This window comes from Silurus meridionalis, chromosome 6 (assembly GCF_014805685.1).
Source record: "Silurus meridionalis isolate SWU-2019-XX chromosome 6, ASM1480568v1, whole genome shotgun sequence".
Taxonomy (NCBI): Eukaryota; Metazoa; Chordata; class Actinopteri; order Siluriformes; family Siluridae; genus Silurus; species Silurus meridionalis.
In genome coordinates, this window is record NC_060889.1 from 20,765,607 (window position 1) to 20,792,510 (window position 26,904).

Consider the following 26,904-nt stretch of genomic DNA (forward strand, 5'->3'; position numbering starts at 1 on the left):
CTTACAGAGAGAGCGAAAGCTTCTAACTGGAGCTCTCTTTGTCCAAAAGAACAAAATTCTTCTTGATGATTTTCGAGGTTAGAAAATGTCATTTGTGCGTAGTGGTTACAGTACATGCACTTTTAAACTAATTATGTCATCTGCTGTGTGCTTTAACCATCACATTTAGGTCACGCATCTATACATGAAGGACATGCAATATACTTTGTGATAATATAAGCAAAAATAAAGGCAATAATGATTGTATAAATTACTAAAATATGATAAATATAATTCAGAAAGTTTGAGTCTTATACAAGAGGCGTCTTAAGTATATATACATCACATGGTTTATTTGCTATGTAAATGTTTTGTACATTGTTTTTGCAGCAGTGTACTGCATTACAAGTGTTCCAGACAATTACAAAGAACCAAGTAACAACACAGAGGGTTATTGAAAATGTAGCAAGCCTGGAAATGTGTGCTCTTTTAAAAATATCCATCTCCACAAAATGTACTAAATAATCAAGATAACATACTGAATGTTCTAACAGCTCTACTGTCTGATTGTGCTTTACTTGTAATGCAAAAGATTTCTTAAAAATATGTAATCAGTGTCTCTTCATCTTGATCAATGTGATAAACAGTTTCACAAAATGGTTCATCTGCTTCATAGTATTTGTTGGGTGCTAGAGATATTTCTTGTTAACCTGAATGACAAAAACAAAACTAGCAATGAAATTATCCCATTCTGTATAAAATGCAATAAATATTTACTATATACTCTTTTGAAGCCAAAACTTTAGCATAAGGTTACATTGACATTCTATTGAAGAAGTACCTTGCAAACTTGCAAAGGTATCTTAACAGTTTCTCATAAGTATCGTAACTGTGCTTAACAGTCTCAGGGATGTACAACATGACCTACTAAATCTATCGATCTGGCATTTTTCAGTATTTGCATCACAACTCTGCACCTGTCTGGCTGAACCAGTCACACAAAAAATGTTTGGCTGATAAGCATCCTGGAGGACGTGCGTATGTGTAGGTGTTCGTGTCAGGTTGTTCTCACGTCTGTGTGGCTCTGCGTTGACCCCTTTGCGTGAAAAAGGAAATTGCATCACGGCATTCCTCGACACCGCCCTTTCTGCGTAAATAAAGTGACCAGTCTAAAATCATCAGCATTCATTCCTCTCCTGGGATTCGTCTCGCAGGTAAGTCTACAGAAGCCTGTAAACCTGAACAGTTAGAGAGAAGTGTTAGGGTAATAGACCTTTGTGTATTTTTACTATACTTCTTAGAGATTGCTACAATGCATACAATTTATTGTACCATTACTATTAATAATAAAAATAATAATGAAAAGAAGAGGAAATAGAACTGTTATTATTATTATTATATATATAATTCCTTTATTTCTTTTTTGCAACTGAATAGACTTTAAAAAAATAATATTATTGCAAAAAAATATGAATTCATACATTTACAATTGATTATAAACAGTTGATGTGGTTCTAAAGCATACACATTATCAGCTCCTGCAGCATAATGTTATGTCTTTTGTGTCTATTGCAGTCTAAGTCTTAAAAAATGGCTACCAAGTTGGTTATCCAGCAGCCAAGGCCAATTGTAGTGGCAGCTAGTACAGATCAGTGGACCACCAGCATCTGCGAATGTGATAGCGTCAATGAATGTAAGTTTTATTAGACTGAACTTGCTTGAGACTCATAAATATATAGCATTTGATTTTGTCTTATCTTTTTCAACATTTGTTTCTATTCTAATCAAAAATGTAATACAGATTTAAGTAATTCATTGATGTACTGTGAATGTCATATGCTGTAGATTTCACCCTTAAAGACATTCATGATCATTTAGAACTGTTAATTATACATCATGAATTTATAATGTGTTTGTCCCCAGGCTGTTTTTCGGTGTGGTGCTTTCCTTGCTTTGCCTGCATCACAGCTCGAGACCATGGTCAATGTCTCTGCCTCCCACTGCTGGATGCATGTGGCCTCATCCCACCCGCCACACTGTCTATGAGGGTGGCAACACGCAAACGCTATGGCATTTCGGTAAATACAGTTTAGAAACATTTTCATTTCATTTTTAAAGCATTGTTTTTATTGCCTTAAAGAAATCATTTGAAGAGTGTTACCAATAATAATAATCAACGAATACACTTTTACTAACCTTTGGGAAATTTCTAATCTCTCCTCAGGACACTATTTGCAACGACTGTGTGTACTCTTTCTTCTGCGGCCCATGCAGCTGGTGTCAGATCAGGCGGGAAATGAAATACAGACTTCATCCTGTTACACTGTTGAACAACAGACCAATGGGCTAAAGACCTGCATCATCAACATGATCATAATCATTTATCATCATCATCATCATCATTATTTTTACAGCCATCTTACCATCAACAGCATGTGATGTCTGCATCTTTATCTAGCACAACTAATTTACAATGCGTGTGAAATATCCTGGTGAAACCTTGAGTTTCGATCATCGCTTCTTCCCTTACACACTGAACCCAAAGCTGTTTTCAGTCAGATGGAGGAGTGGCATGCTGTCTAATCACTGTTTGGGCATCAGCTCGAGAAGTGGTAAAGAATGCTGCTCACTTATGAAGACTGATCAGACAACATTTGTAATCGTGTTTAGAAATGTAACATTCAAAAGCATTAATTCATAGTGTATTATTTATAAAAGCTATTACAAAATTCATTTTAAAACTAATTTAATGTGTTGCATTTTACTTGAATTTTTAAATGTAATGATTGCTAACCTTCTATTGGACTGTACTGTTATCACATGCACTTATACTTAATAGCATGTCTGCTTCACTCTCATCATTACAATCACGTGTATAATGGAATTTTGCTTTAATAATGTGAATGTGTGCTTTTACGTAATTGTCAATAAACTCCTCTAAAAATAAAAACAAGTCAAGTAGGCTTTTTTGTCATTTTAACCATATACAGTACACAGTGAATTGAAACAATGTGCTACATCAAATAACAAATTACAGACCAACAGAACAACACAGAACTCTAAACTACCATGTGCAACATTTAGTGTAAAAAACAATAGACAATATGAGAGAGGGAGACATTATACACAGTTATTGTCAAAAACATTGGACCCAGTCAGTACAGGACCGAAGGTTGTGCAAGTGGATTGTTTGTTTGCTACTGTAAAGATTGCTCAAATGGATTGCAATTTGTTAGATTAATCAAATTTTTTTAGCTTGAATCTGACTCCAATTCGTAGTAAAGATTTTACTTTAATATATATAATTAAAGTTGATCACCTTATTGGTTGTATTTCTTCTTTAATTTTAATAGATTATTCCAAACAATCCGTCTTTTCAATTAATCATCCATTATGGACCCGAAGTCGCTAAGCGCCTTGTGCTTGGCTAACTATACCTACTCACGGAGGCAAATTGGCCAGTCCGAATCTTAGTCAGAGGATATAACTGTAAACTAATATTCTTTAATTAGGCCCATCAATGCTTGCTCATACATAAAAATTAGTTGATTTAGCCACCTTGTTATAGCTTGCTTAGTCAGTATAGTCAGAAATCAGAAGGTCTCAGATGTTGTGCTCTATGCTGTTAATCGATTCAATCAAAGATTTTACATTTATTTGCCAGGCAATAATCAATAAACAAATGTCAAGCCTAGAACAAATAATAGTGGAAAGGTACACATGATCAGCATGAAATCAAATAATTTAGCAACGCAGTTTACAAAAGAATTGTTAAAGAGTCACTGTGTGGGAAGTTCTGACTAAAGAATGCTTCCTTTAGTGTTTTGCCAAATCCCCTTAAATACCCAAACCATCATAAACACTCGTAATTCAAAGTAATAAAAGCTTTGCAAACCCTTTGTTGGGACAGGATGTGACCTAAAACCAAATACCACCTAGGGTAAAAATCAACACCTGGTAAAGATCTTTTCCAGGACAACCCTTACATCAGTAGGGCAGATGTTTCCCAAAACCTGTGATCTTTATTTTTGGTCCGTTTTACTGATATGGGACTGAGATCATATTTCCAATTGTACTGAGAACTTTAAAAGGTAAAATTTATACATTTCTACAATGTAATAATGACAGTATGCAAGTATAGTATATATCTGCTGTAGGATCTGAGATGGTGCAATTCCCAAACTTTTGATGCAGCTGTTCAAGATGCTCTCGATAGTCCCTCTGTAGAAGGTTGTAAGGATGTGTGATGGAAGTTGTGACTTCCTCAGCTTTCTCAGAAAGTAAAGACGCTGCTGGGCTTTCCTTGTTAAGGAGCTGGTGTGAATACTTTGACCTACTTTTTAAAGTCTAGTATCTAACAAAAGTGAGTACACCACTCACATTTCAGTAACCATTTTATTATATGTTCTCAAGAGACAGTGCTATACTTTAGAGTAGTCATTGTGCAGCTTGTATAGCAGTACATATTTACTGTCCTCTGAAAATAACAGAAAATACAGCCATTATTGTCAAAATGACTTACAACAAAAGTGAGTGCACCTAAGTGAACATCAAAAGTGTGTCCAATGTGTAAATATTTTGTGTGAGTACCATTGTTATCAAGCCCTGCCTTAATCCTTCTGACCATGGAATTTACCAGAGATGCATAGGTTGTTGTTGGGATTTTCACTCCTTCATAATGACTTCACAGAGCTGCCCTCCACTTGAGGATGCCCCACAGGTGCTCAATAGGGTTCAGGTCTGAAGACATACTTGGCCACTCCATTACCTTTAGCCTCCTCAGCAAGCTAGTTGACATCTTGGCGGTGTGTTTGGGGTCGTTATTATGTCGGAAAACTGCCGTTTGGCCCAGTTTCTGCCGTCTGGCCCAGTTTCCAGTTTCATGCTCTTGGACAGGTCGTCTTCAGCAAACAGTTTGCAGGCTTGCTTGTAAGTCAGCTTCAAAAGAGTCTTCCATCTGGGATGAGGGCCATGCAAACCGAATTGGTGCAGTGTGCGGCGTGTGGTCTGAGCACTGACAAGCGGACCTTCCGCTTCTGCAACCTCTCAAGCAATACTGGCAGCACTCATGTGTCTGTTTTTTGAAGCCATCTTCTGCACCTGATGCCCAGCACAAGGACTCAACTTCTTTGATCGACCCTTGCAAGGCCTGTTCCGAGTGGAGCTCATCTTGGTAAACCTCTGTATGAAAATGGCCACTGAAACTCAGATTCAGGGTGGTACCAATCTTCTTATAGCCTCGGCCATCTTTGTGGAGCACAGCAATTCTAATATTCAAATCCTCAGAGAGTTCTTTCCCATGAGCTGACATGTACATCCATTGGCCAGTGTGAGAGAATTGCACTCAAACCACCAAAATTTAACTACTTTAATACAAGAGACATATTTGTATGGCCCTGTCAAGCAGAACAAAACATGAACATGAGGAATAGGCCATGTTGAAATGATGTACAACTGTTATAACTTAGGGTGCACACACTTTTGTTGCCAGCTTTTTTGACAATAATGTGGAGTAATGTTGTTATGTTGAGTTATTTTTAGAGGACAGTAAATCTATACTGCTATAGAAGCTGCACATTGACTTCTCTAAAAGATATTCAAGTTTCATTTCTATAGTATTAAAAAGATATACTAAAATGGTTTCTGAAATGTGGGGGTGTACTCACTTTTGTGAGATACTGTATGAATGTAATGTGTTTTTAGGTCATATTGATTCTTCTCTCAGTCTACAACTATTTATTCATTCCAGTCACAGAGACTAGAAACACCATAGATGGAACGAAATGTACTTTTCTCTACACACTCTTTTATATCAGAGGGTGATGAAGGGCAGACAATCCACCAACCTGCGTGTTTTTGTAAGGTGGAAGGAAATTGTATTCTTAAAAGTAAAAAGAAGTTTCCGCCCGAGTGGCGCCTGATCACAGAGTCAGATCACAATAATAAGTTCAGAACTTGATGATCCACGTTTGAGATATGAAAAAGAAAAACTGTGCTTTCAGGTACAGAGAGATAAAATCCTCTTTCTCTCATGTCATTCACAGGGACAGCAGCCAACCGACGGCATCTATAGACTCATGCATGCAAAATAGGATAGACAGTACTTTCCTCCAAAGATATTACACTGCCTTGTGATGAGCATGAGCAACAGTTTCAAAATGTAAAATGTAAAATGCTTTATGTGTCTTGGTAATTGACAAGACCCAAGTAGGAAGAAAAAACTTAAATATAGTGCTGTTTGTCCATCTGGGGAAGCCTAAAATGTTCTTTTGTGAAACCCTTCAGCAAAGTTTGAATACATTTCATTCAAGCCATCAAATAATTAAAATAGCTGTTTTTTTACATTTTAAAATATAAGTTGAAATCAGCCTTTCAACAATAATTATTATGATTTTTTCATTACTGTACAAAGTGTTGTGCTTTGTAACATAACTGTACCACACACACTAAATTCCTGCCATGGTTGACACTCAGTGGTTTGCATGGTGCTTAGGTCTTTTTGTCTGTAACACGGTGTACGACTTTGGGGAATGCTTTTGTCTGCTTATGTCAGACTATCCTAATCCTAAAGCTCAGTGCAAAATCTTACATTTGCACTAGCAAACGCAGAGCAACAAAACACTATACAGTTTCTCTGTACATGCCCCAACAAAAAGTAAAATTTATATTGTATAGCATATATAACACTTTCATTTAAGCCCACAAGCAAGTAACATAACTGTATGCACCTAGAAACATACAAAACCAGAAATAAAATCCATAATTAAAAAAAATAAAATAAAATAATAATAATAATAATAATAATAATAATAATAATAATAATAATAATAATATAAAGACACAGTAGTATAAATATTGTTTATTTCTTTTTTGGTATTTAACATTGGAATTCTTGGTCAACATCTCAACTTTAAAATTATGATAATGTGCAAAGGCAGTATCTTAAATTTATTTTCACTAACAATTAAAAGCACTGCTTGCTTTCCTCTCTGCAGGGTGATCTAGCCACTGATTGCCTGCACTCTTGGTGCCAGATAGTCCGGGAGATAATAAGACGTTGTGTTCCTTGCACTATTGTCAATGCCCAGTCACCATACATTAGATCTCCTTCTGAGGTCATGCCACTGTCTTGACTGTTTTGCCATCTACCATTACCTGTAATCACCAACCATGTGTATTGAAGCGTGGGGTAAAGAATGAACTTTAAAATGTTACTAACCAAACAATGTAAACAATGCGTTTTTATAATAGTGTGTGCACCTATTGTTAATGCCATTACTGATTGTGCAAAGATATCAGGAATTGCTATAGAAAAAGCCAGTAGTTGGGTTCAGTGAGTGAAACAGTGACTATATTCATTGCAGTTTAAAATACATGTTAAAAGATGCTTGTTTAACTTTAGAGCATTGAAAATATTATTTTAAAAGAACCATAAATGAATGTCCAAACAAATTCTATATTACTATAAATCATAGGCAATGCACAAATTAGATATTTACATCAAACATTCATTTTTAACTGTGCAGATCAATATTTCAACTACATTATTTTTCATCTTGTTTGTAAATCAGCTTATAAAGATGTTATTTGTGTTATTGAAACAGGGTAATAATTATACAGAAGTTATATCCTTTGCTCAATAGAAGTTCTAACTATAACTAAGCTCTCACTGCATTTCATTGGCTCTGTACATGTACCTTGCACAATGACAATAAAGTTAAATCTAATCTAACTTAACTTAAAGGCTGTTCAACTTTATAAACAACAATTGTGAAATTGCATGACTGCTATATCCTTGTATTTGTTTTTCAATATAATATTTTAATTTAACACGCAATTTAACATTTCTGCTCTCATACACTATTCTTTTTCATGTGGTTGGAAGCACACAATTGTACAGAATGTATTTTTCTATTCACTTGAACCAGGAAACCCAAACTTGCTCCAGCATAACAATGCCCCTGTGCACAAAGCCAGTTCTGACCTCAGGGCTCTGACCTCAACCTTAGTAAACACCTTTGGGATGATTTGAAATGCTGACTGCACCCCAGGGCTCCTCACAAACATCAGTGCCTAAAGTCCTTGTGACTAAATGAGCACAAATGTCCACAAGCACACTCCAAAATATAGTGGAATGTCTTCCAGGAAGAGTGGAGGATATTAAAACAGCAAATCATAAAATAAACGTAAAATGGGATTTTCAAATGTTCACGTGTCTACAAACATTTGTCCATATAGTGCGTGTTTAACATGTAATTCCTTAATGTTATTTTATTTGATAACAGTTTGGTATATACTCTACATATAAACTGATAATAATTATTTTGTGTATTTTCATGTAAAATAGTAAGACATTACCTTGCAAATTATATTATGATTTCTTTTTATGCAAAAAAATATTCCTTAATCCTTAAATGTTTGATGTGGGCATGGCACTACCACCATGTCTTTGGAATACTTCAAACCATTAGGAGCCACAATAGTATAATCCTTAGGGATATCCAGCTCTCCTACTGACCTGTATTCCACATGTGCAGGAAATTGTTGTACCTGCTTGATATGAGTAGCAAAGAGTAATACAGAGAGTGGGAGAGGAAGCTGGAGCTCAGTGATAAGGCCCAAGGACTGACTCATACATTGGCTTTATAATCACTATTAAACCAGCTTTTGTTTTTCTTTTGGCTCCTCTTCTTTGGTTCCATACTTCTCACCATGGCAATAAAATAGCAATAAAGAAGAAGCACACACACACACACACACACACACACACACACACACACACACACACACGAATACACATATAAACACTCACATTTACACATAAACACACACACACACACACACACACACACACACACACACACATGCATGCATGCATACATACCATAATGGCTCTCTAGCTGAAAACCATGTGTGAAACTCCACATTCTTCATAGTGAACTTTCTATGAACTTTTATCTCTCCATTTCTCTACTGGTGACAAAGCTTCCACTCCCACCAGCTCCTCCCTGACTCCTCTGATCTATTCAACTCCAACCCAAGAGTCCTTAGTCTGGGAACCTGGCTGTCTTGTGCAGAGCAGCAGCCACCAGAACTTGGAGTTCCCAGTGTTCCCTTTGACATTTTCACAAACATTATCCATGTCATCATGTTTTATTTTAACACTGCTCTGTAGTAAACAGGGGTAGGTTTTTTTTATTTGAAAAAGGCCTGAGAGTGTAACATGAATCATACCTCTGCCTATGGCTAAGCACTGTTAGTGTTTATTTCTTTTTAATTTTTTGGACATTGCCCATAATGAGTTATAATAAACTATAACTATGTTGGCTGGATTTCAAACAACAGACTGCATTTAGATTTTCTTCTTTATTCTTCTGCTTGTGGGCCACTAGCTTCATTCTTGTATTGTATTTAAGTGGTTCATACTGCATACTTCCTTGTGGTCAGCCACAAAGTTGTTACAGTATAAAGTTTGGTCTAATGGAAAGACCAACAAGCTGTGCTGCACTAGCTTATTAATTAAGCTTGTGAGGCCAATGTCTGTGATTCCTGGAAGCTGAGATTGAACAACAACCACTTGGCATGTGTAATGCTGGCTCAAAATTAACCATCGTGGAGAAACAAATAACAATTCGGATGTCCCCTGATTTGACCTTGCAGCAAAGTTGGCACTGGTTTGCACACTAATTTAGAGGTGAATATGAATAAGTGCTGTTCGAGCCTAGAGTCATTCTCTATAAGTACCATAAGTCAAGGATCAAACAGCACCCAACCACAGGCCTTCATCCATAAAGGATGCTAAACAGCTGCAAACATTTCTCACTGGGCAGTGACATCACAGAATGGTGGTTCCTATCACAAAGGTACAAAGTTCCATTTACACTTTCAGCACACAACCTTCTGGGGCTCAGGCGCTTGCCAATTTCAAACCCCATAAAGTTTTGACACTCTGTTCCGAAAAGGCTGTTCCTTTTGGACAGTGGCACAATAGAAACAGTACACTCTGCAGTTTAGGACATAGCGTTCTTTTTATTCAATATGCATACTAGTTCAGAAAAAAGAGTGGTTTCTCTAAGAATTGTGAGAGCTGAATTAGCTTCAACAAGCCCTCCAATTCCTTAAGGGTATCAGATGTTATTCATTCAATGTACCAACACAAGAATTGTTTATGCCAGTAAACCTACGTGATGGATATGTTCATGCTGTTTAAAGGTGCTCTTTTTAAGGTTTGTTTTTCAAGAACAGACATTGCATTGCAACGTGCAACTCTTCTTTTGACATGTTATAGTGCTTAGTGTCATGATGAAAACATAAGAAAGCTCTCTGGTACCAAAGCAGGGCAGACAATTCAAGCAATTTTTTATTAATGCGACCAACCCTGTCACAATAGTCCCTTGATTTAAGGTAGTTCAGAAGTGCAAGACTAGAGGCATAGGTGTATCCTTATCTCGGCAAGGGCGGCGATGAGGAGCAATGACAACGCATTGTGCAATTAGATTGAGATCACCATGGATGTCTTCCTCATTGGCTAAAAGCAGACTGGCCTAATGAGTGCTGTACCTTATTAGGCTGGCCAATTAGCAACCAGACACCTAACACTAATATGACAAGCTGCTGTAAGTTTGACCTCCATGTTTTATCTGTTTCTAATTTTGCCAGCTTGTAGGTACATACAGTAATAAAACAGATATACTGTTTATTAAAGCAGATTATTGCTTACCTACTCATTCTTCTAGACCACTTCTCCCTTCCAGAGGTCAAGCATGACCTAGTCATAGGTCATAACACCCTAACTCATGCATACATAGCAGCATGTACAAACCCGATTCCAAAAATGTTGGGACACTGTACAAATTGTGAATAAAAAAGGAATGCAATAATTTACAAATCTAATAAACTTATATTTTATTCACAATAGAATATAGATAAAATATCAAATGTTGAAAGTAAAACATTTTAAAATGTCATGCCAAATATTGGCTCATTTTGGATTTCATGAGAGCTACACATTCCAAAAAATTTGGGACAGGTAGCAATAAGAGGCCGAAAAAATTACATGTACATATAAGGAACAGCTGGAGGACCAATTTGCAACTTATTAGGTCAATTGGCAACATGATTGGGTATAAAAAAGAGCCTCTCAGTGTGGCAGTGTCTCTTGAAAGTCAAGATGGGCAGAGGATCACCAATTCCCCCAATGCTGCGGCAGAAAATAGTGGACAATATCAGAAAGGAGTTTTTCTTTGAGTTTGAAGTTATCATCATCTACAGTGCATAATATCATCCAAAGATTCAGAGAATCTGGAATCTGTGCATGGGCTCAGGAATACTTCCAGAAAACATTGTCGGTGAACACAATCCAACGTGCCATTCACCATTGCAGAGTAAAACTCTATAGGTCAAAAAAGAAGCCATATTTAAACATGATCCAGAAGCGCAGGCGTTTTCTCTGGGCCAAGGCTCATTTAAAATAGACTGTGGCAAAGTGGAAAACTGTTTCGTGATCAGACAATTCAAAATTTGATGTTATTTTTGGAAAACTGGGACACCATGTCAAGAGGATCAGGACAACCCAAGTTGTTATCAGCACTCAGTTCAGAAGCCTGCATCTCTGATAGTATGGGGTTGTATAAGTGCGTGTGGCATGGGCAGCTTACACATCTCGAAAGCCACCATCAATGCTGAAAGGTATATCCAAGTTCTAGAACAACATATGCTCCCATCCAGACGTCGTCTCTTTCAAAGAAGACCTTGCATTTTCCAACATGACAATGCCAGACCACATACTGCATCAATTACAACATCATGGCTGCGTAGAAGAAGGATCCAGGTACTGAAATGGCCAGCCTGCAGTCCAGATCTTTCATCCATAGAAAACATTTGGCGCATCATAAAGAGGAAGATGCGACAAAGAAGACCTAAGACAGTTAAGCAACTAGAAGCCTGTATTAGATAAGAATGGGACAACATTCCAATTCCTGAACTTGAGAAACTTGTCTCCTCAGTCCCCAGACATTTGCAGACTGTTATAAAAAGAAGAGGGGATGCCACACAGTGATAAACATGTCCTTGTCCCAACTTTTTTAAAATGTGTTGATGCCATGAAATTAAAAATCAACTTATTTTTCCCTTAAAATTATACATTTTCTCAGTTTAAACATTTGATATGTCATCTATATTGTATTCTAAATAAAATATTGAAATTTGAAATTTCCACATCATTGCATTCTATTTTTATTCACAATTTGTACATTGTCCCAACTTTTTCGGAATCAGGTTTGTATTTGAGAAATCTTTTTTTTTTAATTAGGAATAATTTGACAACACTATAATGGGAAGTTCTATAAATTATGAAAAAATTTGGATAAAAAAAATGATATATATAATTATTTTATTATTAATTTTTTTTTTTTTTTTTGCTTACTTTTTCATTGCCTAAATCTCATGATGAGAAATAAGCCTTAAAGTTTAAAATCTGGCACCCACAATCATGTGAGCAGAGTAAATGTTTCCTTGGTCCTAGTCTTCTGCAGTGGGGAAACAGACTTCTTTGTCTTCCACTGCCACTTTCGATTTATCTTTCAATTTCAAGCAGTAAATCACCGGGTATAAATCCATGACTCGAGTCACACGAAGAGGGGAACAAGCCAGAAAAAAGATTCCACATGATAATTTACATTCTGTTTGATTACGACAAGTTTCTTCGTGAGCACATAATCCGGGTCACTTTGATCTCACATTACACAGAGAGCGGAGACTGCTGAGTTGGAAACAGCTTGCCTGCAGTAAGTATGTCTTTAAGACATCAGCCACTGCAAACTTCTGGAGGTTTATGAAGGATAGAGTTGAACATTTTAAAGCTTGTTTGATTAGGTTTGCTACAAACAACTGAAGAATCAAGACTTATCAGTGATACAAAACAGGTATTGCATGAGCATTGCATTCTTTTTATCTCATGTCTTACAAAGTAAAATGCTGTGTTTGAAATGCAGTGCATTTATGAACTCACACTGTTTTGTGCTTTTATGTTAATTCTAATAGCTACTACAGCCAACAACTGTAGATAATGCTGGAAATGTTGTTATTTTGATGTTGTTAGAAATGCTTATTATTATTTCTATCTGAGTCAGTAATACAGTTAAATAATATTGTGTCCTGTGACCTGAACTTTGTTTGCGTTTTAATTTGTCCTAGATATTTTTATCTGGTAGCAATATTAACAAATATGTCAAAATTAATGGAAATTAAAAAGAGTTTGTAAAAATGTGCTCTTATTAACAAAAGATGTCTGTTGAGGACATGAAGATGAAATATGATATAGGTTTAAGGATGTTAAACTCGTATGGAAGGCTTACCCTGTTTCTCTTCATTAAGATATCAGCGTGTTTTTTCAGATCAGAGCGTACCATACCAATAATATGACACCAGTGGTGCACTAGACAGCACAGTTAATGGCAGGTTTCAGGTTGTATGTATTGGACACTATGAGACAGCTAGACAGCTATGAGACTTGTACAAATGTCCTTCTGCACTCTCTGCAATAACTGTAGGATTCTTATAAATGTACTTACTATAAATGGTAGTGTTTTCTAGTATAAGGAAATAAGGAGGAGATTAAATGCTTTTTTAGATGGAAGGTTTATCGTAATTTAAATGAGAACAATTACATGTGACTTGGGTGTTAAACTATGCAGTATTTCCACAGGTGTGAGTTTAGTCTTTATTTAGTGTAACATTTGCTCTTTGTTCCCTGTGTTTTTCTTAGCTTTTTGGAACATGGAAGTGAATGCAAATCAGCTCCTTTGCTTCTCCTGCCTACTTTTTCTGATGGGCTGTTGCAGTGGTGGGAAAATCTTAGTGTTTCCAGAAGATGGCAGCCACTGGGTGAACATGCAAATCATACTGAAGGAATTGCATGCCCATGGCCACAGTCTGACAGTGGTACGCCCTTCCAGAAGCTGGTACATCCAGGACAATTCTCCTCTCTACACGTTGATTAATGTTAACCTCGCTAATGCAGGAGATGCTAACCCAGGGTTATTTGAGGTCTTGTTAGAACGGTCATTAGCGTTACGTAGGATGACACCAATCTTGCGCTTTTTTGAAGAGCAGAAGGATGTGATGACCATACTGAAGTTATTCCATGGTGGAGCCCTTAGTATTATCTCTACGATGTTGGATGATGCAGCACTGATGGAAAAACTGCAGGATGCAAAGTTTGACCTAATGCTCACTGACCCTGCATTCCCTGCTGGGGTTCTCCTGGCCCACTATCTCCATTTACCTATGGTGTATAATGTACGCTGGTTCAATGCAGGCGATGCGCAAATGGCTGTTGCTCCATCAACCCCATCGTATGTTCCCATGTACAACTCGTTGTTCAGTGACAAAATGAACTTCCTGCAGAGGACTGAAAACTTCCTTCGTTACATGGTCAGCCTTCTCCAGGAGCAATTTGTTATCCTGCCTATTTATGATGAATTGCTCAAGAGGCACTTTCCTCCAGGATCAGATCTTCTCACCATGCAGCGTTCAGCAGATATTTGGTTAATGCGTGTTGACTTTATTTTTGAGTACCCGCGCCCCAGCATGCCTAATATAGTCTACATAGGTGGCTTCCAGTGTCGCCCAGCTAAACCTATTCATTCTGAGCTGGAGGAGTTTATGCAGAGTTCTGGGGATCATGGCGTAGTGGTAATGTCCCTGGGAGTCATGGTCACTGCCCTTCCCAAACAAATCACAGAAGCTATTGCGGCTGCCTTTGCTAAACTACCGCAAAAAGTCATATGGAGGTATGTTGGTGAGAGACCATCAACTCTTGGTAACAACACTTTGCTTCTTGAATGGCTTCCACAAAATAATCTTCTAGGGCACCCAAAGACGTGCGCATTTGTGTCTCACGGTGGCACTAATGGCATCTACGAAGCTATCTACCATGGGATTCCTGTGTTGTTTCTGCCACTTCTCTTTGATCAGTTTGACAATGCAATTCGACTGAAAACCCGAGGTGCAGCACGTGTGCTTGAGGTCAGCACCTTGACATCTGAGGAATTCCTTGAAGCCCTCAAGGATGTTATTAAGAATCAGTCTTACCGAAGCAACATACAGAAACTCTCAAAGCTTCACCGTGATCAACCCCTTTCTCCTTTAGACAGTGCCATTTTCTGGATTGAATATGTCATCAGGCACAAAGGAGCTCAGCACTTGTTGTCAGAAGGAAACAGGCTTCCCTGGTACTCTTACCACAATCTAGATGTTTTAGGTTTTCTTTTAGTCATCATTTTAACTGTAATCTGTGTCCCAGTATATTTTGTTAAATGTATGTGTTGTATGACGGGCAGGAAGCAAAAGGTTGAGTGAACTGATTCTGAGCCATCAATAGACCTGCATGTTTTTCTGTTATCTATTTGGGATGTAAACTAACTGTGATAATTGCATTGTAGCCAATCAATACAGATCAAGTCCAGCAGACATTATGTTTAGTACAAAATCTTCATTACAGTCTTATGCAATAAATCTTGGATTTCATTAATGATTGATCAAAAACATTTGTGCTCATTACAATGTGCATGAATCTTATAATCATATTGAAATTAAAGTATTCATCATTTATGTGTAGACCAGGAAATAATTATGCTTTTTGTATTTAAATTAAAATGCACAATAAGTTACAGCAATGTTTAGGTGTGCTCAAACATTATATTAATGGATGGTTAAGGTAATTTTTTATTTTTTTTATTTTTAGAGATAAATTTTTAAAGAAAAATTAAGTTCTGTATTTTCCGAATCAGAAATGATTCTAGACAGTTCACTTATTTTCCCAATGTGAATCATTCACTCTTTGGTACTATGAACCCTGGCAATGGTGCACTTATCAACATTTATTAAAGCCATGCTTTCATCTTCATAATCTACAAAAGATTTTTCTCCATCCTTGAAAACCACCTCATGAAAGAGCTACTGACCCGCAAAGCTGATCTCTTCACATCCTTCTCAGATAAGCCTACAATACAGTGAATAAAGTCCCATTAACCAATAGTAGTGTGTCATGTTTCACCCAGCACTTGGGTTGCCAAGATATGATCAAACAAAAATATTACACTTAGTTGACTCAAAAATGCATTACTTCATGAAATATGTTTATATTAAAATATAATTACTCGATTAAATCAATTAATCAATTAATAAATTAGTTGCCTAAGTTTAGTGCCCAGTTTTGATTTGTGTAAATAATTGCCCATTTCTATAAAATTGGTGATGGCATGTTTTTGGCTACTCTCAGTGGTACTGATCTCATCCTGTAAGGTCGGGGGAGAGGCTTCTTTGTATTAAATTTCACGCTCTAGTTTTGGGCATTAAATTACTAAGTCAAATTCAGTTCACACAGTTCATCAGGGTCTCCCGATATCCACTTCAATTAATACACATTCATTCATGGCCATCTAATCCAGGTCTATTTAAATTTCATGTTACACAGAGATTTAGTGACTGGTTAACCGGAAACAGCATGAAAATATTCATATTCTCTAAACACTTAAATGTGATGCATAATTAAAAGTGATTAAAGCATTGCAGAAAAGCACAGTCAGGTTTAATTATGCATAACATTTAACAGACAAAAGGTTTTGGCCAAGTGTTGCAGGTAATCTCACCTATCTTTAAATGGGGTAATAAAAATAATTAAAGTGATATTAAAAAAGAATAAAGGCAATAAAAGCAGTTCATCAAAGATTGAAATACAGCAAACACATGCTAAAAACAGATGCACTCAAATGTGTTTGAAAGCAAATTTGCTTTAAAATTGGAATTAATAATGGCTTAATGCCTTTTCATTTTAAGTCAAACACAAGCCAAGTAGATTAGTGTGCAGTGTTGCAAAAGTGCAGAAATAGCAATGGTTTTGCTCCTCTAGTCGAAAATTCTTTCGGCATAGACTTAGAAGAAAATCTTTTTGCAGGGGTTTTTTAATATCACTTTAATTTTTTTCCCATTTAATGTTAGGAGAGATTACCTACAACACTTGGCCAAAACTTTTTGTCTGATAAATGTGATGCATAATTAAAAGTGATTGAAGCATTGCAGAAAAGCACAGTCAGGTTTACACTGCTGTGAGGTTGACTCAGACAGGCTGTGTAGAATCCATTTGCGGTTTATTCAGGAACTAGCACAGAAAATCCAAACGTGAGGCTAAAACTTGGTTAATGGGCAGAGCAATAGTCCAGTACACAATAAAAGCAATCCGCAAGGTAAGCGGTGAAGTTGAATTTGGAAAAAGATGAAGCCCAAAGGGCTTGAAGGGGATTCAGTCTTTTTGCCGTTCTTTGTGTACTCTAGGTTTCGATGGTCAGTGATCACTTAAAATGAAAGCTGATCCCACTTTAACCAATGTCTCCACTCCTCCAGTGCCTCCTTAATGGAAAGTAGTTCTTGGTTCCCCACATTATAATTGCTTTCCGCCTGTGTTAATTTCCACATAAAGTACGCACACAGGAAGAGTTTTACTGAGCTGCCATTGATAGAAGTTCACAAAGCCTAGGAACTTTTGAAGTTCCTTAACCGGCTGAGGCCGAGGTGCTGGCTGATCTGGGTGCTTTCAGTGGAATTCCTCAGTCAGATCCACAATGTTGACTGTATTCACCTAGCATTGCTCAGCTGGGCGGTATTCTTCAAGCCAAGTATTTGAATTGTTGTTCAGAGGTGTGCAAGCTTGCTTGAGGAGAGAAACATGAAGGAAAGGTGAAATACTGTGCTGAGTAGGCAGTTGCAAACGGTAAGTAACAGTGTTGATCTGGATCTTGAGTGGGGATTGTTACAACTGCTGAGATGTGATTTGAAGCAGCATCACAAATATGGTCTTAACATACTAGTTTTCTCTAAACTGCTCTCAATTATTTTTTTTCTGTTACATATTAGAATTTAAAACTAGGCTGACAGTAATTAATGATAAATTAGATAAATGGGGAGGGTTGCATTATCCCAAATCAAATATGCGGATAATGAATCAGAATTTCATACCGGATTGGTCGAGGCCCAGGTTACCAATGACCGCCACAGGTATTGTTAGCCAACAGGGTACCGGTGGAAATCGGGTTACTGTTGGCTGAAGGAGAAGAAGGAGAAGAGGAAGATGTCTACAGAGACAGCAGAAAAAGGAGAAGTGTAGGAGAGTGGAGTTTCGGGTTGGTACTTTAAATGTTGGTACTATGACTGGTTAAGGAAGAGAGTTATCTGATATGATGGAGAGGAGAAAGGTAGATATTTTGTGTGTTCAGGAGACCAAGTGGAAATGGAGTAAGGCCAGGAACATAGGAGGTGGCTTTAAACTGTCATGGTGTGGAGAGAGAAATGGTGTAGGGGTGATTCTGAACAAAGAGTACAGTAAGAGTGTAGTGGAGGTGAAGAGAGTTTCTAATAGGGTGATGAAGGTGAAGCTGGAAGTTGAAGGAGTGATGATAAATGTCATCAGTGTCTATGTTCCACAAGTGGGTTGTTAGATGGAGGAGAAGGAAACATTCTGGAGTGAGTTAGATGAAGTGATGGAGATTGTACATAGGAATGAAAGATTGGTGATTGGGGCAGACTTTGAACGGCATGTAGGTGAAGGGAACAGAGGTGATGAGATGGTGATTGTAGGTATGTCCTTAAGGAGAGAAATGTGGAAGGGCAGATGGTGGTAGATTTTGCTAAAAGGATGGAAATGGCAGTGGTGAATAAGTATTTTAAGAAGAAGGAAGAACATAGGATGACATATAAGCATGGAGGAAGGTGCACACAGGTGGACTATATTCCATGTAGTAGATGGATCTGAAGGAGATTGGAGACTGTAAGGTGTTGGCGGGGGACAGTGTAGCTAAACAGCATCAGGTGGTGGTCTGAAGGATGGTTTTGGAGGTGAAGAAGAAGAGGAGGAGAGTGAGGACTGAAATAAGAATAAGATGGTGGAAACTAAAGGAGGAAGACTGTAGTATGAGATTCAGGGAAGAGGTCAGACAGGGGCTCGGTGGTGGTAATGAGGTGCTGGATGATTGGGCAACTACTGCAGAAGTAATTACGGAGACAGCTAGAAAGGATCTTGTTGTGACCTGGAAATAGAAAGGAAGCCAAAGTGACGTGGTGGTGGAATGAGGAAGTGCAGGAAAGCATAAGGAGAAAGAGGTTGTAGAAACAGAATTGGGATCGACAGAATGGTGAGAAAGATTGTGAAGAAGATTGTTACAAAGAGAGTTGCAGATTTGTAATATTATGTTACATTTTTAAACGCACAAACACTATATTCCATGATTACATTTATTTAATTTTAGAAATAATTTAAGTACTGATATCACATGCTTCACTTAATACTTATATGCTTAAGAACAATGTGGAACAAGTCTGTCATATTCAAAATTGTTTGATATATAATACTGTATATGTTTTATGTAAAACCTCATGAACTTTCACATAGGAATGCCACTCCAAAGGGGGACTGGGTGTCACATGGGAAACGAAAGTAGAATGAGGGTGTTTCATTTGTCTCTCAGCAGCCCTTCCGTCAGCATGAACAGTTTGGCCCAAATTGTATCCCTCGTCTGTGTTTTTGTTCTGGAGTAGAAAGGCCTCAGGATGTGGCCACTCAAAGGCAGTAGAATTTGCTTCCTGCTAGGGGAAATGATCAACAAAATCAAGACAAGCCTTTCATGGAAGGATGAATTAGAAACTTTGACTCTCCCAGGTTCTTGCACACTGAGCACAGACTCCCATCATAGGCAGAAGTAACGTAAGGTATTTGGATTATATAAGAAATTAATGTAAGCTGATTATTAAATTTAATAGTTTTGTTTGTCATTGTTTTCCAAGGAGGAACACAATAAATTTACAGACAGATGAGAAAGTTGGTAGTGGCAGAGTGAATACCTAAATGTTCAAATCTTCAAATGTCGTTCACATGGAAAAGCCATAGAAATCATGTTTATGAGTAAGTAATTTCTATGAAATAGCTATGAAACTATATACAGTATGTGATGTTTAGAGTACACATTTGAGCCCAGGTTTTCCTGATTTTCTCCACAGACCTGACAAATGGAAGCTGCCACATTCCACTAGAGACAGATCGGGTTGGACTAACATACATCTACAGCCTTGCCTTCTCTTTGGGTCTACCAGCCAACCTGCTTTCACTGTGGGGACTTTACCAGCTGGGCCGCTCGCACAGAGGTGGCACTCAGCTGGTATATATTCTCAACCTCCTGCTGTCAGATCTTCTTCAGTTGCTCACCTTGCCTCTATGGATCCTTTACCTACAGAGAGATCATCGCTGGCCCTACGGTTCCATCGCCTGCCAGTTGGTGGGCTATGTTTTCTACGTCAACGTCTATGCAAGCATCTTCTTTCTGTGTCTTATTGCACTGGACCGCTGTTTGGCCATTGTATACCCATTAAGCAGCCGCTGTGTAAGAAAGGTACGGCTGTCTGCATTCTCTGGAGTGGCTGTCTGGACTCTTGTATTCCTTTTTTGTCTGATTGGTCTCTACCCATCTGTATTTGAGCCCCAGACGGGCTTGTGTCTGGAGCAGTATCCCGTCACTCCAAGATATGCTTATTTTAACATAGCCACCGTTGTACTGGGTTTCCTGATGCCATGCTCTATACTTGGGTAAGTAAGAAACTTCATTAAAGACTGATTGTGTGTTTAATATGCACAAAAATAAAAATATACAAATAAATCAAGTGCTGTTGAACTCTCAAATAGGATTAGTTAGAAGATGTTGAATGTTATCTCTGGCAACGATACCAACCATAACTGTTAATATTAAAGTTTTTGTTTTGTTATAGTAACACAAAGTAACTTATTCACTTGTAGGGCCTCATATAATCTAAGTCAAAAAAACTATTGTGATGTTTTTTTTAACAAAGAAAAATGTATAATCATTAATTTGCTCAATCTTTCTGCGAAATAAGTTGTGACCAAAACATTTCAGTATGACCTAATATTTAAAGTCTTATTTTGGCAAATATCTGAGGTATAAGAAGAATAAAAACTTTATGCTATTATTGGAAAATATTCAGCTTTGCGTTATTAACAGCAGCTCTGCATCACATCAGGCGATATCACACAATCCTGCTGTTAATATTATTTTTCTATAACAGAATTCCTTATCATATCTATATACCTTGTCAATAAAAATAAAAAACTCCACCTCTACCCCTTTTATTTGACAGCTGCACTTCTGCCAGAATCGGAGTAACACTTCACAACTCTCCCTCCATCTCTGATCACGAGCGCAACAAAATTGTGGGCACCCTCACGGTCATCACCATCATCTTCATCGTGGTCTTTGGCCCTTATCACATGGTCGGTGGTTATAGATTTGTTGCACTGCTGCTTACTGAAGATCAGTGCACACTGGAACGCTCTATCTACCTATACTACAGGATCTGCTATGGACTAACCAGTCTTAATACAATGTTAGATCCCCTCTTTTATATTTTCCTTTGTCAGAATGCTCGCCTTGAGCTCCAGAGGTCTCTCCCCTGCCTCCCGTGCCCAAAGAGACCTGAAGGTCCATGACCTTTAACCCAGAAGATGTGTAGTTGCCAGGGGCAGACTGTTTTCTTTGTGTAGAAAAAAATGCCTGCAGGTTTTTTTTTTTTTATGAAAAAAAGATGCTTAAAAAGCTTATCGGGTATTTTTGAGTGATGACCTGTCAGAGCTCTGATTGCATCTGTGTGTCACTGGGTCTGATGGTATGAGAGACATACAAATCCTACGTGTCGTGTGGTGATATGCATTTCTGAGACGACAACACCTTCAGTACCTTCAACCAAGCATGCAGGCTCTGAAACCAAATGAAAAGTTTCACGTTAGCACGTTTGAGTTGTCTTCTGCGTCATATTCAGTAAGATTTATGCGAAATAATTAGGCAGCATTCTATAAATATTATTCATTTTTTTTAAACATCACAAACAGAACAGTTCCCACACTTGATAGAAGGAAACTGTGCATGTACTTTATGTACTATGGTCATTTTTTAGGATTTTTATTATTTTAAAACTGCACTATTGCTTATAACGTGAAATAAAACTTTCTTCGGTTTTCTCTTTACAATGTGTACCTTCTTAAAATCTGTTTTCTTGGATTTAACCATTGGTGCATGTTTATTTAAATTATTCATCAATTTTGCCATCCAGGTTTTCATCCTGCTCTTATCCACTGACATTGCTGAGCTTGTGTATAACAAGATAGCTTAGTTTTTCTCAAGGACACATTCCTTGAGCTGATTCTCTACACCACTATTACATCTAATTAATTATAAAAACACGTAGCTGTTCTTTTATCCCCTGTCAGGTATTGAGCTGTAATTAGCATGATGTTTGTCCTCACGCCTGAAATTTTGACATTTTCCAAAGAATTTGTTCTTTTTTTTTTTTTTACATGCTAGCAAAGACTCTTCAGTCGTTAAGACCATCAACAAAACTTAAAGTGCTCTGTGTGCTTTTCCCTCTGGTTATATGCTTGGCTAAAACCATAAAGGGACTTAAAAACTGTCTATGAGTTTTCCAGGCATGTTGGAGCAGGAAAATATAAACCTGCCAGAGGTCTCTAAGGTGAGTGAGTCTCCAAGGCTGGACTCAAAACTTCACTGAATATCCAAGTGTGAGATCTGGGTCAAAGACAAGACGTGCCTTTTTTATGTCCAGAGGCTGTTTATGTCAAGAAATGAAACTATTACACATTGTTCCACTGTTCTCTGGAATCTCATGATGATGATACGGGTAGAGCGGATATGACTACATGAGTAATGAATTACAACAACTACAATAAATGCAATATGTGGCATATTTTTAAAAAAATGTCTAAAGGCATAAATGGTATAGTATACTTGCATTGTTTTATTGGTTTTACTTCAGGTTTTAAAATTGCTTTTGGAACATCAAACTAAAGAAATTCATAAGTGTATTATAAGAAGCTGCAGATTGGAAATAAAAATTAGTGTTTGTAAATGTTATACTTATTTTGATTTATCTTTTCATAAAACACAATTTAATGATTCAAATTCTATGTTTTTGAATCATTGAACCATCAAGCACACACACACACACACACACACACACACACACGAACACACAGAATGAAAATCTGACAAAGCATTTTTTTTCTGCTCAGTAGTACAACTTAAGTGTTAAAGGTCACCTTAAAGAAAGTTTATTTACGTCTTCACCTGCTGCTTATGTCACTTTGTGAAAGACCTCTTGAATTTACATCAAGAACATTTTGGCCAACAACGCCACATGCAGTCTATAAATTATCCAAGTGTGTTATACAAGAAGCTCTGTTGCCCTCTGCTGGTTCCAACCAAGATCAGAACACAATTGACAGCTTTGGCAATAAAAAAAAGAAGCTTGAATAAACACCCTGTTGTTTTCCCCTTTTTGGTGGGTGGGTTGACTGTTATTACAGCTGTTATTTGTCTCTTTACCAGCACCTGTTTTGCCTGAAACTGAAAACAAAACATATCCATTTAAATTGTACACAATATTAACATTAGAAATGAGTCAGAATGCGTTCGGAAGAATAAAGCGTTTTGCTGATTTAGTTTATGGTCATGTTAAAATGGCTGTCACTAAAGGCTACAGAACATGTCAGAGAGAGATTGTATCAAATAACCTCAACCAGACCCCCCACTGCTGTCTTCAGCTGTTCCATTGGTGCTTCCTTTTATTGATTTTTTAGTGCTACCTCGGAAAGTTCCACTCACCATTAATGATCTAATTGTAAGCATAACTAAATGTAGATGAAAAAATCTAGGATGGCATTGAAATATATACAAAACAAAGTCACAACAATCTGAAGTTGATGCAAACATGTTTTGGGGAAACTTGGTCACTCATGTGGCTTATTATAGGAGGCCAAGTGTAAAACTCAACATCCTGAATGAAAGTATCTCTTATTCGCTGTAATTTGTTCATCAGTTGGGGAGGAATCTTTCAAAAATCTTATTTGTATATTGATTTTAGCAATGGTTATATCACAAAGTAGCTTTTCGTGTACATTTTAAATGAATAGCTACAGGTGCATCTCAATAAATTAGAATATCTTTAAAAAGTTGAATAATTTTAGTAATTCATAACAAAAAGTGAAACTCGTATATTATATAGATTTGTCACGCACAAATTTATATATATCAAATGTTTATTTCTTTTAATGTTGATGATTATGGCTTACAGCTAATGAAAACCCAAAATTCAGTATCTCAGAAAATTTGAATATTGTAAAAAAGTTCAAAATTAGAGACTCGTGGTTCACACTTTAATCAGCTTATTAAATCCAAACACCTGCAAAGGTTTTCTGAGCCTTTAAATGATGTCTCAGTCTGGTTCAGGCTACACAATCATGGGGGAAGACTGCTGACTTGACAGTTGTCCAGAAGACAATCATTGACACCCTGCACATGGAGAGTAAGACACAAAAGGTCATCGCTAAAGAAGCTGCTTTTCACAGAGTGCTGTATCCAAGCACATTAACGGAAAGTTGAATGGAAGGAAAAAATGTGGTAGAAAAGTAGAAAAATGAAGCCCATTCAAGAATTTGGGGAGACTGCAGCTGGAGTCAGTGCTTTAAGAGCCACCACGCACAAACGTATCCATGGGCTATAACTGACGCATAGCTTGTGTCGAGCCACTCCTGAACCAGAGACAACATCAGAGGTGTCTTACCTGGGCAAAGGACAAAAAGGACTGGACTGTTGCTGTTTGGGCCAAAGTCGTCTTTTCAGATAAATATTTTTATTTCATTTGGAATACAAGGTCCCAGAGTCTGTTAAAAGAGAGGAGAGGCACAGAATCCAAGTTGCTTGAGGTCCAGTGTAAAGTTTGCAGAGTCAGTGGTGGTTTGGGGAAACATGTCATCTGCTGGTGTTGGTCCACTGTGTTTTATCATGTCCAAGATCAGCACAGCCGTCTACCAGGAAGTTTTAGAGCACTTCATGCTTCCCTCTGCTGACCAGCTTTATGGAGATGCTGATTTCATTTTCCAACAGGATTTAGCACCTGCCCACACTGCCAAAAGTGTTTGTGCTATGCTTGACCATAGTGTTTGTGTGCTTGGCTGGCCAGCAAAATCACCAGACCTGAACCTCATAGAGAATCTATAGGGTATTGTCAAGAGGAAAATGAGAAGCAAGAGACCAAACAATTTAAATGATCTGAAGGCCATTGTCAAAGAAACCTGGGCTTCCATACCACCTCAGCAGTGCGACAGACTGATCACCTGATCACCGAATTGAGGCAGTAATTAAAGCAGAATAAGCCCCTACCAAGTAATAAGCACATATACAGTAAATGTGCTTTCCAGAAGGCCAACGATTTACTTAAAACAATTTTTTGATTGGCATTATTAAGTTTTTTTAGACAGTGAATTGGTGGGTTTTTGTTAAATGTGAGCTAAAATCATCAAAATAAACACTTAAATATATCAGCCTGTGTGTGATGAATCTATATAATATACAAGTTTTACTTTTTGTATTGAATTACTAACAAAATTCAACTTTTTAATGATATTCTATTTTGTTAGGATGTACCTGTATGTCCCTAATAAACAAGCCAGAGGCAATACTGGCAAAAACAAAAACAAGTAAAAACACCCTGAGATCACATGAGGCATAAACTCCTTTGCGATTGGATAAAGCCTCACAAATGAGTGGCTAAACATCTTCATGAACATAGTGAAATTCTAGTATATAACACTAAGGGAAGTTTAATGAGTGAGATGGCTAAAAACCTCTATGTACAGCCATAGCTTTACAGTTTTTCTCAGTTGCTTTGGACCATTTCCCAGACCAGAAATGAAATTTCCACAACCATTTGTAAAATTCCACATCACTTGTGCACATCGCAATAGCATTCCTTGTTGCTTTGAACAAATTACAAATGCTTTGCTACATTCTTTTACAGTTTTTCTCAGTTGCTTTGGATAATCTTTCGAATCATCCTTTATATTTGCAACCACTAAGTGCATTCCCAAACAATTGTATAAACAGCAAAATACATTGGATTTCTTGCAAAAGCCTGTACTTTTCCAAAAATCATTAGTTTCATTCCCATCAGAATGAAAAATCCCTTTGTCATGGTTCACAAACAAGATCATCAAAATGTTTAGGCATGTTGTCGGTATGATGGCGTGCGGTTTCAGGATTTCTTGATATAAACTACGGTTTGGATTACAGTGACTGAAAATGCACAGAATTTTAATTCCTTCTGTTTGGCATCTATGAAATTCAGCAGCACAAATGTATTTGTTTGATTGCATATTTGATTTATATTGATTGCAAGAGACCGGACAGAATTCACACTTGTAATGTGCTATACTAGTGTTCGTTCGTTTCTTGGTTGTTCATCCATTTTCAGAATTTATAATTTTATGTTTTGTATACACTTTCCAATTGAGAGTTCACAAGATTCCTTTTTGACCTGTTTTAGAGAACTAGTTGACTATTGGTTGATCTGATGCCATACACTTCCCTTCATTACATGACATTCGAAATTCATCTGCACAATTCAATAATTCAAGAATCATTTACTATAAAAAAAAGTTTATTAGATATTTAAGGTTGACAGATTCTGACAACTGGTTTAAGCATTTTGCATTTAATGAACTGATGCTGAGATGTTTTGGGGGTTAAGACTTTTCAGGTGAAACTGGTATAATATATTTTGTTCAACATGACATAAACAAAGATAATGTAGGAAACAGCTGACAGTTGTACACAATCAATTGAATGAATGTACAAAAGCATTCACAATTTGGTCAAAGCAACAATAATTGTTTTTATGATGTGCGCATGTGACTAAATGACGTGGATGTTAAACAAGTAGTTTTGAGAATTTCATTTCTCAACTGAAAAACGCTTCAAAGCAAATAGTAAAAACTGTAGTTTGTGTACAATTGGT

The 26,904-nt window shown here is 37.2% G+C and overlaps 3 protein-coding genes across 6 annotated transcripts; all 3 read left to right on the forward strand.

Moving 5' to 3' along the window:
* Positions 1 to 1,067: 1,067 nt before the first annotated feature.
* Positions 1,068 to 2,932, forward strand: LOC124387510 (cornifelin homolog B-like). The gene is made up of 4 exons (XM_046851919.1): positions 1,068 to 1,193; positions 1,555 to 1,672; positions 1,903 to 2,057; positions 2,204 to 2,932. The coding sequence occupies exons 2-4, from the start codon at positions 1,570 to 1,572 to the stop codon at positions 2,327 to 2,329; spliced, it is 384 nt and encodes a 127-aa protein (XP_046707875.1). The 5' UTR covers positions 1,068 to 1,193; positions 1,555 to 1,569; the 3' UTR covers positions 2,330 to 2,932.
* Positions 2,933 to 12,509: 9,577 nt separating this feature from the next.
* ugt5g1 (UDP glucuronosyltransferase 5 family, polypeptide G1) lies at positions 12,510 to 15,525 on the forward strand. 2 transcript variants are annotated; one of them, XM_046852457.1, is made up of 2 exons: positions 12,510 to 12,902; positions 13,745 to 15,525. In XM_046852457.1, exon 2 carries the CDS (start codon positions 13,756 to 13,758, stop codon positions 15,337 to 15,339), a length of 1,584 nt encoding a protein of 527 aa, XP_046708413.1. In that variant the 5' UTR covers positions 12,510 to 12,902; positions 13,745 to 13,755; the 3' UTR covers positions 15,340 to 15,525. The 2 variants fall into 2 exon arrangements, with proteins under 2 accessions (XP_046708413.1, XP_046708414.1); XM_046852458.1 differs by having other exon boundaries at positions 12,510 to 12,764.
* Positions 15,526 to 19,515: 3,990 nt separating this feature from the next.
* On the forward strand, positions 19,516 to 22,959 carry si:dkey-165a24.9 (probable G-protein coupled receptor 132). 3 transcript variants are annotated; one of them, XM_046852460.1, is made up of 4 exons: positions 19,516 to 19,740; positions 19,816 to 19,933; positions 20,029 to 20,611; positions 21,178 to 22,959. In XM_046852460.1, exons 2-4 carry the CDS (start codon positions 19,924 to 19,926, stop codon positions 21,524 to 21,526), a joined length of 942 nt encoding a protein of 313 aa, XP_046708416.1. In that variant the 5' UTR covers positions 19,516 to 19,740; positions 19,816 to 19,923; the 3' UTR covers positions 21,527 to 22,959. The 3 variants fall into 3 exon arrangements, with proteins under 3 accessions (XP_046708416.1, XP_046708415.1, XP_046708417.1); XM_046852459.1 differs by having other exon boundaries at positions 19,516 to 19,735; XM_046852461.1 differs by having other exon boundaries at positions 19,516 to 19,730.
* Positions 22,960 to 26,904: the final 3,945 nt, after the last annotated feature.